The sequence below is a fragment of the Stylophora pistillata genome, chromosome 1 (assembly GCF_964205215.1).
Source record: "Stylophora pistillata chromosome 1, jaStyPist1.2, whole genome shotgun sequence".
NCBI lineage: Eukaryota > Metazoa > Cnidaria > Anthozoa > Scleractinia > Pocilloporidae > Stylophora > Stylophora pistillata.
The window spans coordinates 8,869,205-8,880,475 of record NC_142519.1 but is presented as its reverse complement, the minus strand read 5'-3'; the positions used below and the strand labels follow the sequence as shown (position 1 = coordinate 8,880,475).

General features: G+C 39.3%; 3 protein-coding genes across 6 annotated transcripts in view; 1 reads left to right on the top strand and 2 right to left on the bottom strand.

Moving 5' to 3' along the window:
- LOC111326710 (CUGBP Elav-like family member 3-A) overlaps positions 1-636 on the top strand; it is a 14,348-nt gene extending 13,712 nt beyond the window's left edge. For 3 of the 4 annotated variants that reach the window (XM_022930767.2, XM_022930768.2, XM_022930766.2), the window contains exon 13: positions 191-636. The gene's annotated coding sequence lies outside the window, so the exon portion shown is untranslated. The other variant, XM_088734444.1, reaches the window with a different exon arrangement.
- Positions 637-2,307: 1,671 nt separating this feature from the next.
- LOC111326751 (adenosine receptor A1) lies at positions 2,308-4,232 on the bottom strand. Its single transcript, XM_022930827.2, has one exon. It carries the CDS (start codon positions 3,827-3,829, stop codon positions 2,819-2,821), a length of 1,011 nt encoding a protein of 336 aa, XP_022786562.2. The 5' UTR covers positions 3,830-4,232; the 3' UTR covers positions 2,308-2,818.
- A 2,104-nt stretch (positions 4,233-6,336) lies between these two features.
- On the bottom strand, positions 6,337-11,201 carry LOC148741143 (adenosine receptor A2a-like). The gene is made up of 2 exons (XM_088734460.1): positions 11,070-11,201; positions 6,337-8,912 (listed from the first exon to the last, which is right to left on the bottom strand). Exon 2 carries the CDS (start codon positions 8,696-8,698, stop codon positions 7,766-7,768), a length of 933 nt encoding a protein of 310 aa, XP_088590586.1. The 5' UTR covers positions 8,699-8,912; positions 11,070-11,201; the 3' UTR covers positions 6,337-7,765.
- Positions 11,202-11,271: the final 70 nt, after the last annotated feature.

Below are 11,271 nucleotides of genomic sequence, written 5' to 3'. Positions count from 1 at the left end.
TACTGACCAATCAGAGCTCATTTGTGACAGAAATAACATGAGGACTGGCTATCGTAGAGTGTATTGTGGTGGTTAGGTGTCAGAGGCAAAAACTAAACATTTTTCTTTGTAATCATAGTCATGTGCTTGTAGTAAATGTGTGTTATTGTGCAGCGCCTCTAACACGTTCCCTCGTCTTTGTCTCGCCTAGATCACGTGACTATGTACGTTTGTTCGTCTTGGCGGTGACCTTTTGCGCATGTGCTTGTTTGTGTACCACAGTTGGTGACGTCACTTGTGACGTTTATACATCGTCACTGTTGGTGTTGGGACTCAGTAATACGTCACTGTGATGCAGTTAAACGTCGTTGTTGAATACGTAAAATCGGTGCATGTTAAGCGGTTTTGTTAACTAGTTTCCAGTCCAGTTGTGGCGTTATTTGTCTTGTGACTATTCATATTTTGTCAGGCAAGCTTACTGTTTACTATTCATAGAGCGCGTTTCGTATTTATGGTTAATGTTATCGTCCAGTTATGGGCTCTAGTGTGTTATCAGTTGTTGTGCAGGTTTTATAAAAGCCTTTTAATGTCAGTGAGGTTTAGATGGAGTTTGTACGAGCCTGACTTTTAAATAATAAAAGACATTTGCTTTAAGAATCGCGGTTCTTGTGTGTGTGTGTGTGTTTTTTATTATTTTATTTGAAGGGACAAAGATACACTAATTTAGAAGTAACGATGGCAGACAAAACTCCGGCCTTCAAAGTATAGTCAGTATATTCTTTCAGTTTGATAAAAAATAGAAGGATCAGTTTCTTTTTACGATGCGTGTTGCGTGCATTTTGAAGTTGTGGCGATATTTTTGATAAAATCGGTTCGTATCGTCGGGAATCTGAGCAATAGTGATCCCGAACCTAGAAACTGCTCTTGCAAGGTCCAATCGCGCGAAAGTAAAACGTCGCTGAAAAGGGCGGACTCTTAAAACATAGAGGAAAAGAACAAGGTGGCAAACAAATGATTAAAAGCTGCGCAAAAACCCTTGAGAAAGTCTGCTCTTTAAGCTTCCAGTTTTGTCCTGGCCTTCGTATGTACGTTAGTTGCCTGAATCTACTTTTCCTTTGCTCTAGACGGCCCAAGGAAACTAGAGTCTTCAGTTGAGAGTCAAACATCACGAACCCAAAGTATTTTTTCTCCACAATGCCTGTTAGGTCTGTTTGGAGCTCTTAATGATAAATGTTTGGGCGACTCCCTAATCCTTGTCAACTTCCATGCGTACAGAAATGTATTCTCTACAGAATTAATTCAAATCAAATCATAGATTGGCACAAGCCTTAGTTCCTTCACACGAGAATTCAAGTCCGGCTGACACACAATGCAGCACTATAACTGCCTCGACAACCGAGTACGGAGTGAAAGAAGACGCTTGCGTTAAAATTTGCTCTTCTCTTATAAATGGCGACAATAAATGCTACAAGATTTGAGCATTGCATTTTTCGCTGAAAATGATAAAATGGTTGTGAAAGGACTGCTTAGGGAATTCCCAGAGCCAAAGCACAGCAGCAAAGCGCGGTGATGTAATAACAACTCATGACCAACCGTGATATATTAATGATAAAATATTTTTATCATTTTTGTATGGTTGCACCTGCACTGAGAGAGTGGATTTAACGTCATCGGGGAGAAATAAAAATGCAAAGAAAGAAGAGTGGAACCCACCAAAAACTTGACCATGACCATTGATAGTAATATCATGGTGGGAGTGAAAGAGCGTAAGTTGTGTAAAGTCGTGTGAAGCACCGCAGCTCAGTGCAAAAGGGTGCTCTTCGATTGCCCACCACGTTGCCTTTTTGATGCAAGGGCAGGTTGGTGCTTTAACGGCTGTCTTGTTTGTTTGTTTGTTTTTTGCCGTTTAGTATCATACTGGTCCAATGGGTTATGCTTTGGAGACTGTTCAAGTTAGATTCGTACGCAAGTTCGCCTTGATTTATATGTGGAGTCAGATGAAATCGTCCTGTAACGCCTGCGCTTGCGCAGGTGACGTCTCACAGCGATACTGTGGTGAGACAGGATTGGGAACTTGGCGTGTTTTTTTTTTTTTTCGATTTGACATCAATATAGAATCAATTTTGCTCTTGCATTGGCAGTCGAAAATAGGAAGACATCTCTGTTGATACCAATTGCTACTTTAAATTTGAGAAGGAAGAGAGTGTTATTTATAGGTAATCCTGGCGCGGTCGTTGTTAACAATTGGGAGATGAAAAAAGATTTAATGAGAACTAGAGATGAACTAGACTTGAAGCAGGATAGAAGGAAGACGACAAGCAAGCAAAGAAAAATTTATGATGAAAATTTAATACGATGTAAATCAGTTACAATTTCAATTTAGCAAGATTAACACAATCTAGATTAGTGTTATGTCTTTTCATTGTTTCTTGCTATCATTCTCTGCAAGAATTTTTCCTTCAGGCCAGTCTTAAGACATAAAAACAGGAGCTAGTAGTATTCAACTGAAGGAAGACAATCTTCGTTTGTTCAGTCACCACTCTTTGAACATGATGCTCAGGGTTTACCTCCAGCGTTGCCAGTGAGCCGACAACTGACATTTTTTTCTGTTGCATTGCTTTTAGAGAAAGGCACGGATAAGCCCCGGTCAGTCGATAGAAAACCGAACCTCCGCTATGTCAGCGCGCTTTGTTAGCAAAACGTCTTTGGATTTTCTCATTATAATCTCATTACACTAAACACCTGCCTACGTAATAACCACAAACACAATTGAAAATTTTGAATTAGAATCATGCTCCTGATTCATCGACCAAAAATTGTAAATGTAAGATGCCCCGGCTTATAGACGTGCAACATTCGCTTGCCTTCTTTCACTTATTCGAACTGTCTTTTTGCTTCCTCTACGCGGAAGAAACTTTCTTAAGAAATACATAAACGTGGCTCGAAATTTTGCAAACCTGCAGGCATATAACACTGGATTCAAAGCAGAATTGAAGTAAGCAAACACTTGTGTTACATGGGAGAAAACTAGCACCGTTTTGCGATGAGTGTGACAAGATTTGCAAAAATATATCAGGAACTGAGTTCCCAGCCATGGGATAAAACAGACGTAAAATACAAAAATAACTGAAAGGATAACTTTGAAAACTTTCTTCTCCCTCTGATAGGCCAAAGCTGTACTTAGCAGTGAATTACTAACCACTATTCTTGACCGGGAGTGTTTAGAAAGATTTCTCAGAGTAACGAGGTATAGAGTACTTATGCATTCAGAGCAAGTAAATAGCAGAACAACAGAAACAAACCACATAAGGAGGAAATATTGTGGCAGGAGGCCGAATGCTAATGCATAACAAATAGAGAACACCCATATAACACTAGATGCGATCGTGACGGTCTTTTTGGTGATTTTTACTCGATATTTTAGAGGCATCGCCAACGCATAGTACCTGTCAATAGTCAGCAACAACACATTGCCGACAGACACCACCAAGGACGTACAACCAAGTACCACAATGATGTATCCAAAAGATGAAGCTGCCTTTCCAATTCGGAAAAACCACAAGGTTGCCCCGGGGCCAACCATTAACCCCACCATCAAGTCGGCTTCTGATAATGACAGAAGTATAAGGTTTGATGGAGAGTTTTTGAGGATCTTCAAAGGGTCTTTGTAGACTGCAATGATAACAAGAGCATTCCCCATCACAGTTATCAATGACAATGACAAGTAGATTAAGCCAAAAATCTTCCCTTGTCCTCGAGACTCAGGGGCTTTTAGCTCTTCAGTAAATGCGTCTATAACTGATTGTGCAGAGGCGTTCCAAAAATTCATGTGCCCTAACAGTGCTGCCATGATATTTCCTGTCGTTTTACGAGGCCGAGAACACGTAGAATTCAAAGATTTAACGAAGATTTATGTTAAACTCTCCTCTAAAGAAAGTCAACGAATGTTCTTTTGTTGTGGGGTCAGCTTTCGTGGAAATTTTCGATTTTCTGAACGACTTTGCCTAGAGTTCTCTATATATCTTTCAGTGGTGTACAGGAAAAGAGTGGTTGCAATTACATTTACGGTGAATGTTGTGTTCATTTGAAGAAAACTAAGATTGTTCTTGCGTCAGCTAGCGGAAGTGTTACGACACCCTTCAGATAGGAACGAATATTAACTGATTTCTCGTGTAATGTTCTTTTCAAGGGGGAACTCTTTTATTGGAGATTAAGTCAACTGTGGATCAATATAAAAGTACGGAAATAATATATATGCAAATATTGTGTATTTAGATATATAAATTTCAACATAATTAAACTTTATAAATAGTGTGACCTTAAAGCTGCTGCACGATAGGTCATCAAACGGATAACGTGAGTTGAACGCAATGCCGTCATGGCTAAAGAACAGTGGTAACTTGTCTGATAAAATCTTTGAATTAAATTTGTAGGGTTAAATTTTGTTTTGAAGTGTTCATTGCAAATTACACTTTTTCTATCAATGCTACGCCATTGGGTAATGATTAAAAAAAAAATGAAAAGCGAACAATGGACTTTTTGTTTGTTGAAATTGGTCGAAATTAAAGAAAACGGGTTTTTTTAATTGTTTTTCATTGAATCCAAGAGAATCCTCTCATGTTGCATGATAATGATTTTCTACATATCATTCTTCAAGGAAGCCAACAGGGTGGACTTGTTCTCGGCCATTATAGTCCCCACTTTATACTCTGTTGGCGAAGACTTGTGCCTCCTTCATTTCCCCAGAAAACCATGTGACCCCTCCCCCCCAAAAAGAATCTTCTACCACCCACCCCCCTCAGGCCATATAGCAGGTCTCTAAGTTGAAACGGCTGATACCGGCAGATGGGCTGAGTCAGTGATAAAACTTCTACTTAACGATTAATAACTGACGGCGAAGTTAATATTGCTGAATAATTCCCGAGACGAAGTCGAGGATATTACTCAACAATATTCACTTCGCCTTCAGCGAATAGTTGTTAATTAGTACAGTTGCTCCGGAGCAAAAAAGCGTTACATATATTTTGTAACAGTTGTGGTGATTACTCGTATCAAGACTAGCAAGGAGTTTAAACAGTTTTTTTTCTTAATTCAATCAGCCGAAAACCTCTCATCATCTCCCCCTTGAAAAGTGTTACTCTAAACTAAATAGCATCTCTTTTGCTCTTCGAAGTTGCATGTTCTACTATCGCGTTTATCAGTTCTTCGGAAACATTGACAAATGCAAGGGAGCCATTGTGAAATTTAGCTGCGCCTCGTCATTCGCTCTGACGAAGGGCTAACGCTCGATACGTCAGCTTTGAAACTTTATGGTGGTCAGTTTTACTTTATTAACTCGTCGATCAAACCAAATTACGTTGTTACTCCCACCGACGCAGCACCACAGTTTCTCTAGAAACTAGACCCCTTTATTCGTTTTGAAATTTAGCAGGGCCTCGCGAATTCACCTGACAACATTTTGACCACAGTGACGACGCATTTCGTTCTCGATAAGAATACAGACCACGCTAAACCACTATCGGTTTGTTTTAAACATCTTTATTTATAAACTTTGCTTCGAAACAAGCATACTGATGTCCTCATCGTGGACCAACTACAGATTTGTAGAACGTTCCAAGGGAAATCTTGAACGGTTCCGTTTCTCGGTGGATCACCTTTATTGGTGAAACAAATCTGAGCGAGAATGATAGTTCGATCATTTTATGTTTTTTTTTTTATTTATGTCTCATTCAATGTAAACTTATAAGATATCCCTCTCTTTTACAATGGAAAGGCTGTGTCAATAGTGAAAATGTGAACACATCTGATACAGGCAGATGAGCTGACTCGGTGGCGAAACTTTAACTTAACAATTATTCACCGATGGCAACGTTAATATTTTTCAACAACATTTATTTCGCCTTCGGCGAATAATCGCTCAGGTGCGTTCGAATCCTGTTGTAAATTCTGTAAATAAGTAGCCTGTGTACAGCCGCCCATCCCCTTCCCGATTTTTTTGAGGGGATGGGTTGGCTGTACACAGGCTAGTAAATAAGGAAAGTATTGCACATATTTTGTTATTTATTTTTACAGTTGTGGTAATTACTCGTATCGAGGTAAGCAAGGAGTTTTAACAAGTTTTTTTTTAGTTAAACCAGCAAAAACTTCATATCATCTCCCATTTTTACTGTTACGTAATACTTAATAGCATCTTTTGGGCTCTTCGAAATTGAATTTTCTATGATCGCGTTCATCACTTCTTCGGAAACTTTTATAAAACGCGAGGCTGCTAGTTTTGAAATTTAGCTGCGGCTCGTGAGTCCACAACATTTTGACCTGTTGTTTTCGAAAAGAGCCTGGGAGCACGCTAAACCACTGTCGATTTGGTAAATGTCTTTATTTGTAAACTTTGTGCAATACAGAGGACAATATTGATAATAATAATAATAATATTGATAATATTAATAGCTATCAGAGAGGAGAATTTTTATGTCAAAGATTGTTCTCATTACCGCAAAATGTTATGTACTTGATAGACCAGTAAAACGCGCCACATCAGTTACAAGAAATAGATCCTGAACAGGTCACCTCTGACTAGTTTATTGGCTACTTTAATTTTACTTTTGTGGATTGGAGTCACAAGGGCAAGGAAATAGGAGATATGTCTTCTGTCAGAATAAAAATGAGATAAACGCTTATGCTGACAAAGAAAGAGCTGATTTTAAAAGATTTGCACATTACATAAAATTTGTGATACGTGAAGTACAGATCAACCTATGGGCTCGGTTTTCGCCTTTTACTTCAGACTCGAACAAAGGCCCTCACGTTTATAATCGAATGCATTCAGGCAAGAAACGTTACACGTTTGCTGAGCTGGACACCAGAACCCGTAGACGGTCGCCGAAGGCTTTGTACTTCAGGATAAACACGAAGGGTGATTTCCGAATTTTTTTTAAAGAGAGGGGCATTGGGGCCTCTGAGAAACCGCAAAACCGGAGAAAAAAACCTCCAAAACCGAAAAACCGACGAAAAAAGGCAGCAAAACCGAAAACCGCATGCAAACCTGACAAAACCGTACATTTTCATCTTTAAAGGGGTCAAAAAGGAAAACCGAAAACCGCATCAGAGTTTTCGTGAAAACTGAAAACCGAATGCAAAAACAGGTAAAATCCGCAAACCGCTCTGAACATCAAAACCGAAAAACCGAACCTTTTTGGCCTAAAAACCGATCCAAAAAACAGTCAAAACCGCAAAACCAAAAGTCTCAAAGCCCCCCTCTTTAAAGTTTCTTACAAAGCAGATATAACAACTAATGTATTTCAACAAACCATAAACCTTAACAAGATATAGCATTGAAAACACCAATAGCCATTTGCGAAAGTCTCTTCGTGGACTCTATCGGTGATTCACTTTGATTTGCGTGCTTTATCTTTGGTTTTGGCAAAGGCGGTGTATACCTCTCGCTGATCTCAAATGGTTTCCCAATGATAAGCAACGGAATATGTCCGATGTTAAAAACAAGTTTACATATTGTTCTTATCTGCGTTTTAGAAGCCTCTGACATGGTTTCGAGAGATGAATCTCTCTCAAAAATTTTTGTTACTGTGCGACCTCCTTTTAAGATACTGTAAACCCATGGCTTTCCAGGTCAGTACTAGCTGGGCGCTACTTATTACCGAGCTAGGATTGCTTAAATTGCAGCTCCCAGCATGCTAAGATCATCACCTTCCCTGATTTTACTTTAAAGCCTAGTGTAGTGAAACAGTTGCTCAATAACTTGTCCACTTTGATTAATACAGCTTTTGTTTCACCTCTTCAACAAGTGCATGAAAGTCTTACGAAATTTTGGAAACCTCCATGCGTATATAAATGGATTCACACCCGAGTTTACGTGTTTTAAAATTCCTGAGACTACGTAACTCAAACACAACTTCGAAAAATCGGTAAAACAGGGCACACAGAAATACATCAGAACATGAGTCACAAACCATGGCAAGAAACAAATTAAATAGGCGCAAATGACAATCGCTATTGCTTTGCATAGCTTTCTTTCCCTTCGAAGAATCCTCCGACGTTGCCCCGTTGATTGGTGTTGTAATTCCGACTTCTGGCCATATGAATGGAAGCGTTGTACCATCACAACGGACATTACAGATATACCAAGAAGAATGCTGAAAATTTGAGTGTTGTACACAGTTTCCATTATGAGAAAATATTGGCGTCGTAATAAGCCAGATGTAATTCCAAAGATGAGGAAATATAACCAACAGCTAACAATCGCAACACTGATTTTTTCGGGTGTGACAACAGCTCGATATCGAAGCGGTGTCACAATGGCAAAAAATCTGTCGAGTGTTAGAAGGAAGACGTGACCGACGCTGACGTTGACGAAGACTACACCGACCGCAAAGTAAGGAATTCGGGGCAGTTTGTGGTGATACATGGACCAACCCCAATGCACGGCCGTAGGGAGGAGCACTGATCCAACAAGAAAATCGGCAGAGGCCATTGATAACACGATCAACCCAGATGGCGATTTGCGAAGCTTCTTTAGAGGATCTTTCCAAATTGACCAAAGGACCAATGAGTTTCCAAAGATAATTACCGGAGCACATGCAACTCCGAGAATGGCAAAGGTTAAAGATATAGTCTCAATATTGTCCACTCTCAGCCAAATTATATTTAAAGCTTCCTTACTTGTCATATTCCAGAAACCGCGGTGGCCCACAAACGCAGCCATTCTCTTTCAAAACGAACTGTTCAAATTTAAAAAGCAGCTGATGTGAGGTCCCTTGTCTGATTTACACGAGATTTGGGATTCGCCTTGAGGGCTCAAATTAAGGAGATCCTGAACTTGGCAATGTTTGTAAACTGGACAAAGATAATGCCAGGATGGTGATATTTGTTGTACCAGCTGCATGGTAGTTAATTGTGTTGAGCACGGAACGAAAACGCTAAGGCAAAAGTTGATTGGTTAGAAATTCATCAAACTTTGCTAATGGCGATCTAATTGTCATACGCTATCAAACTCACCAGGAGATGGCTAAGTTAACAGCGCTCAGCTGCAAATTAAGCAATCTAAGCTTTTAAAAAGGTACTGAATTCGCGCTTAAAAAGTCATTAGGTTTCTTTAAAGGGATTCTCCATGATCTACAAGAGATAATGAAAGATTCAAACGTGTTATCGCTAGCCATGATCGTACTTTATTTAAATACAATTTTGGTCGCTGAAGAAAATTGTTGAAGAAAGTTGACGGCAGCAACCAAAACGTCCAATTTAGGTAGTATGGCCAAGGCAACGCGTGGATGTGAGAAAAGCTGTTTAAGTTATTATTATCATTATTATCGTTATTACTATCATTCAGTTTTGGGAAGAGAAAATTTCTACTTCTAATGATGGCAAGATTGACTTGTGTGTGTGATCAGCCGCGTAGGTGAGGAGGATAAATCATCATCTACTCTTGCATTCAGCTGTCATTCCTTTTCGGTAATAAGGGAGAACAATTACGTATTTAATGCACATAAAGCTGCGAAAATTGAACTTTGGACCATCTCTTGTCACTCTGTTTTACTCTTAAGTTTGAATATTTGCACTGGCTGTGAACGTGAGATTTTCTACAGGGTCAGTGGTGTAGGGGTTATACTAAGAATAATGCCACGAACGTCATTCAAACTCAACAATTACGTTATTACCCTAGCAGATAGAGAGATGACTGATCGAAAATATTGTGGTGATTTTGAAATAAGAGCCATAAGATTTTTAATTGCACCACATCGGGAATGATTTTCTGTCGTACATCTTAGATATTCTTAAGGTGATGTTCGCTACCCTGAGGCTTGACGGTGTAGAATCTGACCGATTGAAAACTTTGAAATGAAAGGTGCCTTTTTTTTACATTTGATCAGTTTTATGTTTGTTTGTTAATTGAATGGTTGGCCTAGAGGGCCAATATTCTTCGAAGGGAGGGCGATAGGAAGGCATGATGCTGATTTTGCAAACAACTGAGGCCGACCCGTTTGTTATACGAGTTTTTTTCCGAATGGTATTTTCTTAGAAAAATATGATCTATAAAAAATTTTTTCGGTTAGTTAAAAGTAATCCCGAAGTGTTCTTTGGACTAAGCAACTTTCGACATATTATTTGATTACATCGATATGGAATCCGATATAATTAACGACTCATTATTATATACTTACTGATTGTGTGGGAGAGCCGAAGGAGAAAGTATTTAGCCATAGTTAATCGAGGAGAATGGTTATGAGTACCGGCGAACTTCAAAGGGATAGGTTATTGTTTTGGTTTTTCGAGTTCAACCTCGCGTGACCGTGCATCACATAGATTCAAGATGGCGTCTCGCCTGTGAGCGTTTGTATTGCTGACTGCACGTTTTACGTTTATAATATTACTATTCCTTCTTAAACACTGCTTGTATATATCTATAAATGAAGAAGGAATGCCTGGAGACAACTGCTCTGTTTTTGGTTGCGGTACGTCCCGCAAAACTAAAGGAATCGGCATCTGGAAACTTCCTGCCCCTCGCAATGCCGAATACAAGAAATGGTGAGAACTTTGGATCAACGAATTGACCAAAACACGCGTTGTAGATAAAGATTTCAAGCGCCAGATCGACAATGATCGTGTCTTTACATGCGAAAAGCATTTTAGGCCCGAGGATATTGAGATTTGTAAGTATTAAATGCAATCTTATAATATTAACTACACGCGATCCCAGACATAATCTGCGCGGTGCTCATATGCATAGCTTATCGATTAACTTGAGCTTTAATAAACTTCAAACCTTATATTCTCATTCTGTTTGTTCGTGATTGTTTCTACTCTAGTTCAATCAGAAAAGATGCGGAAAAAGAAACCAAAGTTTGGTGCCTTGCCAAAAATAAACATGCCGAAGCGTAGCTTCGCAAAACCAGTAAATGTGCGTCCACCTCGAAGCGTAGTCGACGAAATCCCAGAAGTAGCTCCTAAAAAATGCTACAGTGACTTTAAAGATCTAGTAAAACGAATGAAATCTTTGAAAAGTCTAAGTGAGTGGATCTTAGAGGAAGTAATCGATCGAATTGTATTGACAAAGAAGAGTTCTCTGCTTGTCTTACCAAAGATTCAGCTCACCATCGATGATAGTCTTGGTTTTTCTGTGTCTGTGTTTGGATGGTTTCTGCCAGATGATCATGCGATTTATATTGAAACCTTGCGATCTGTAATGAGCATCACAGTCTCTGAACGTGTCAAGAGAATTGATGTTCTCTTGATTTGCCTTGAGTGAGACCATTTGAACTGTCATCCAATATCGTACAC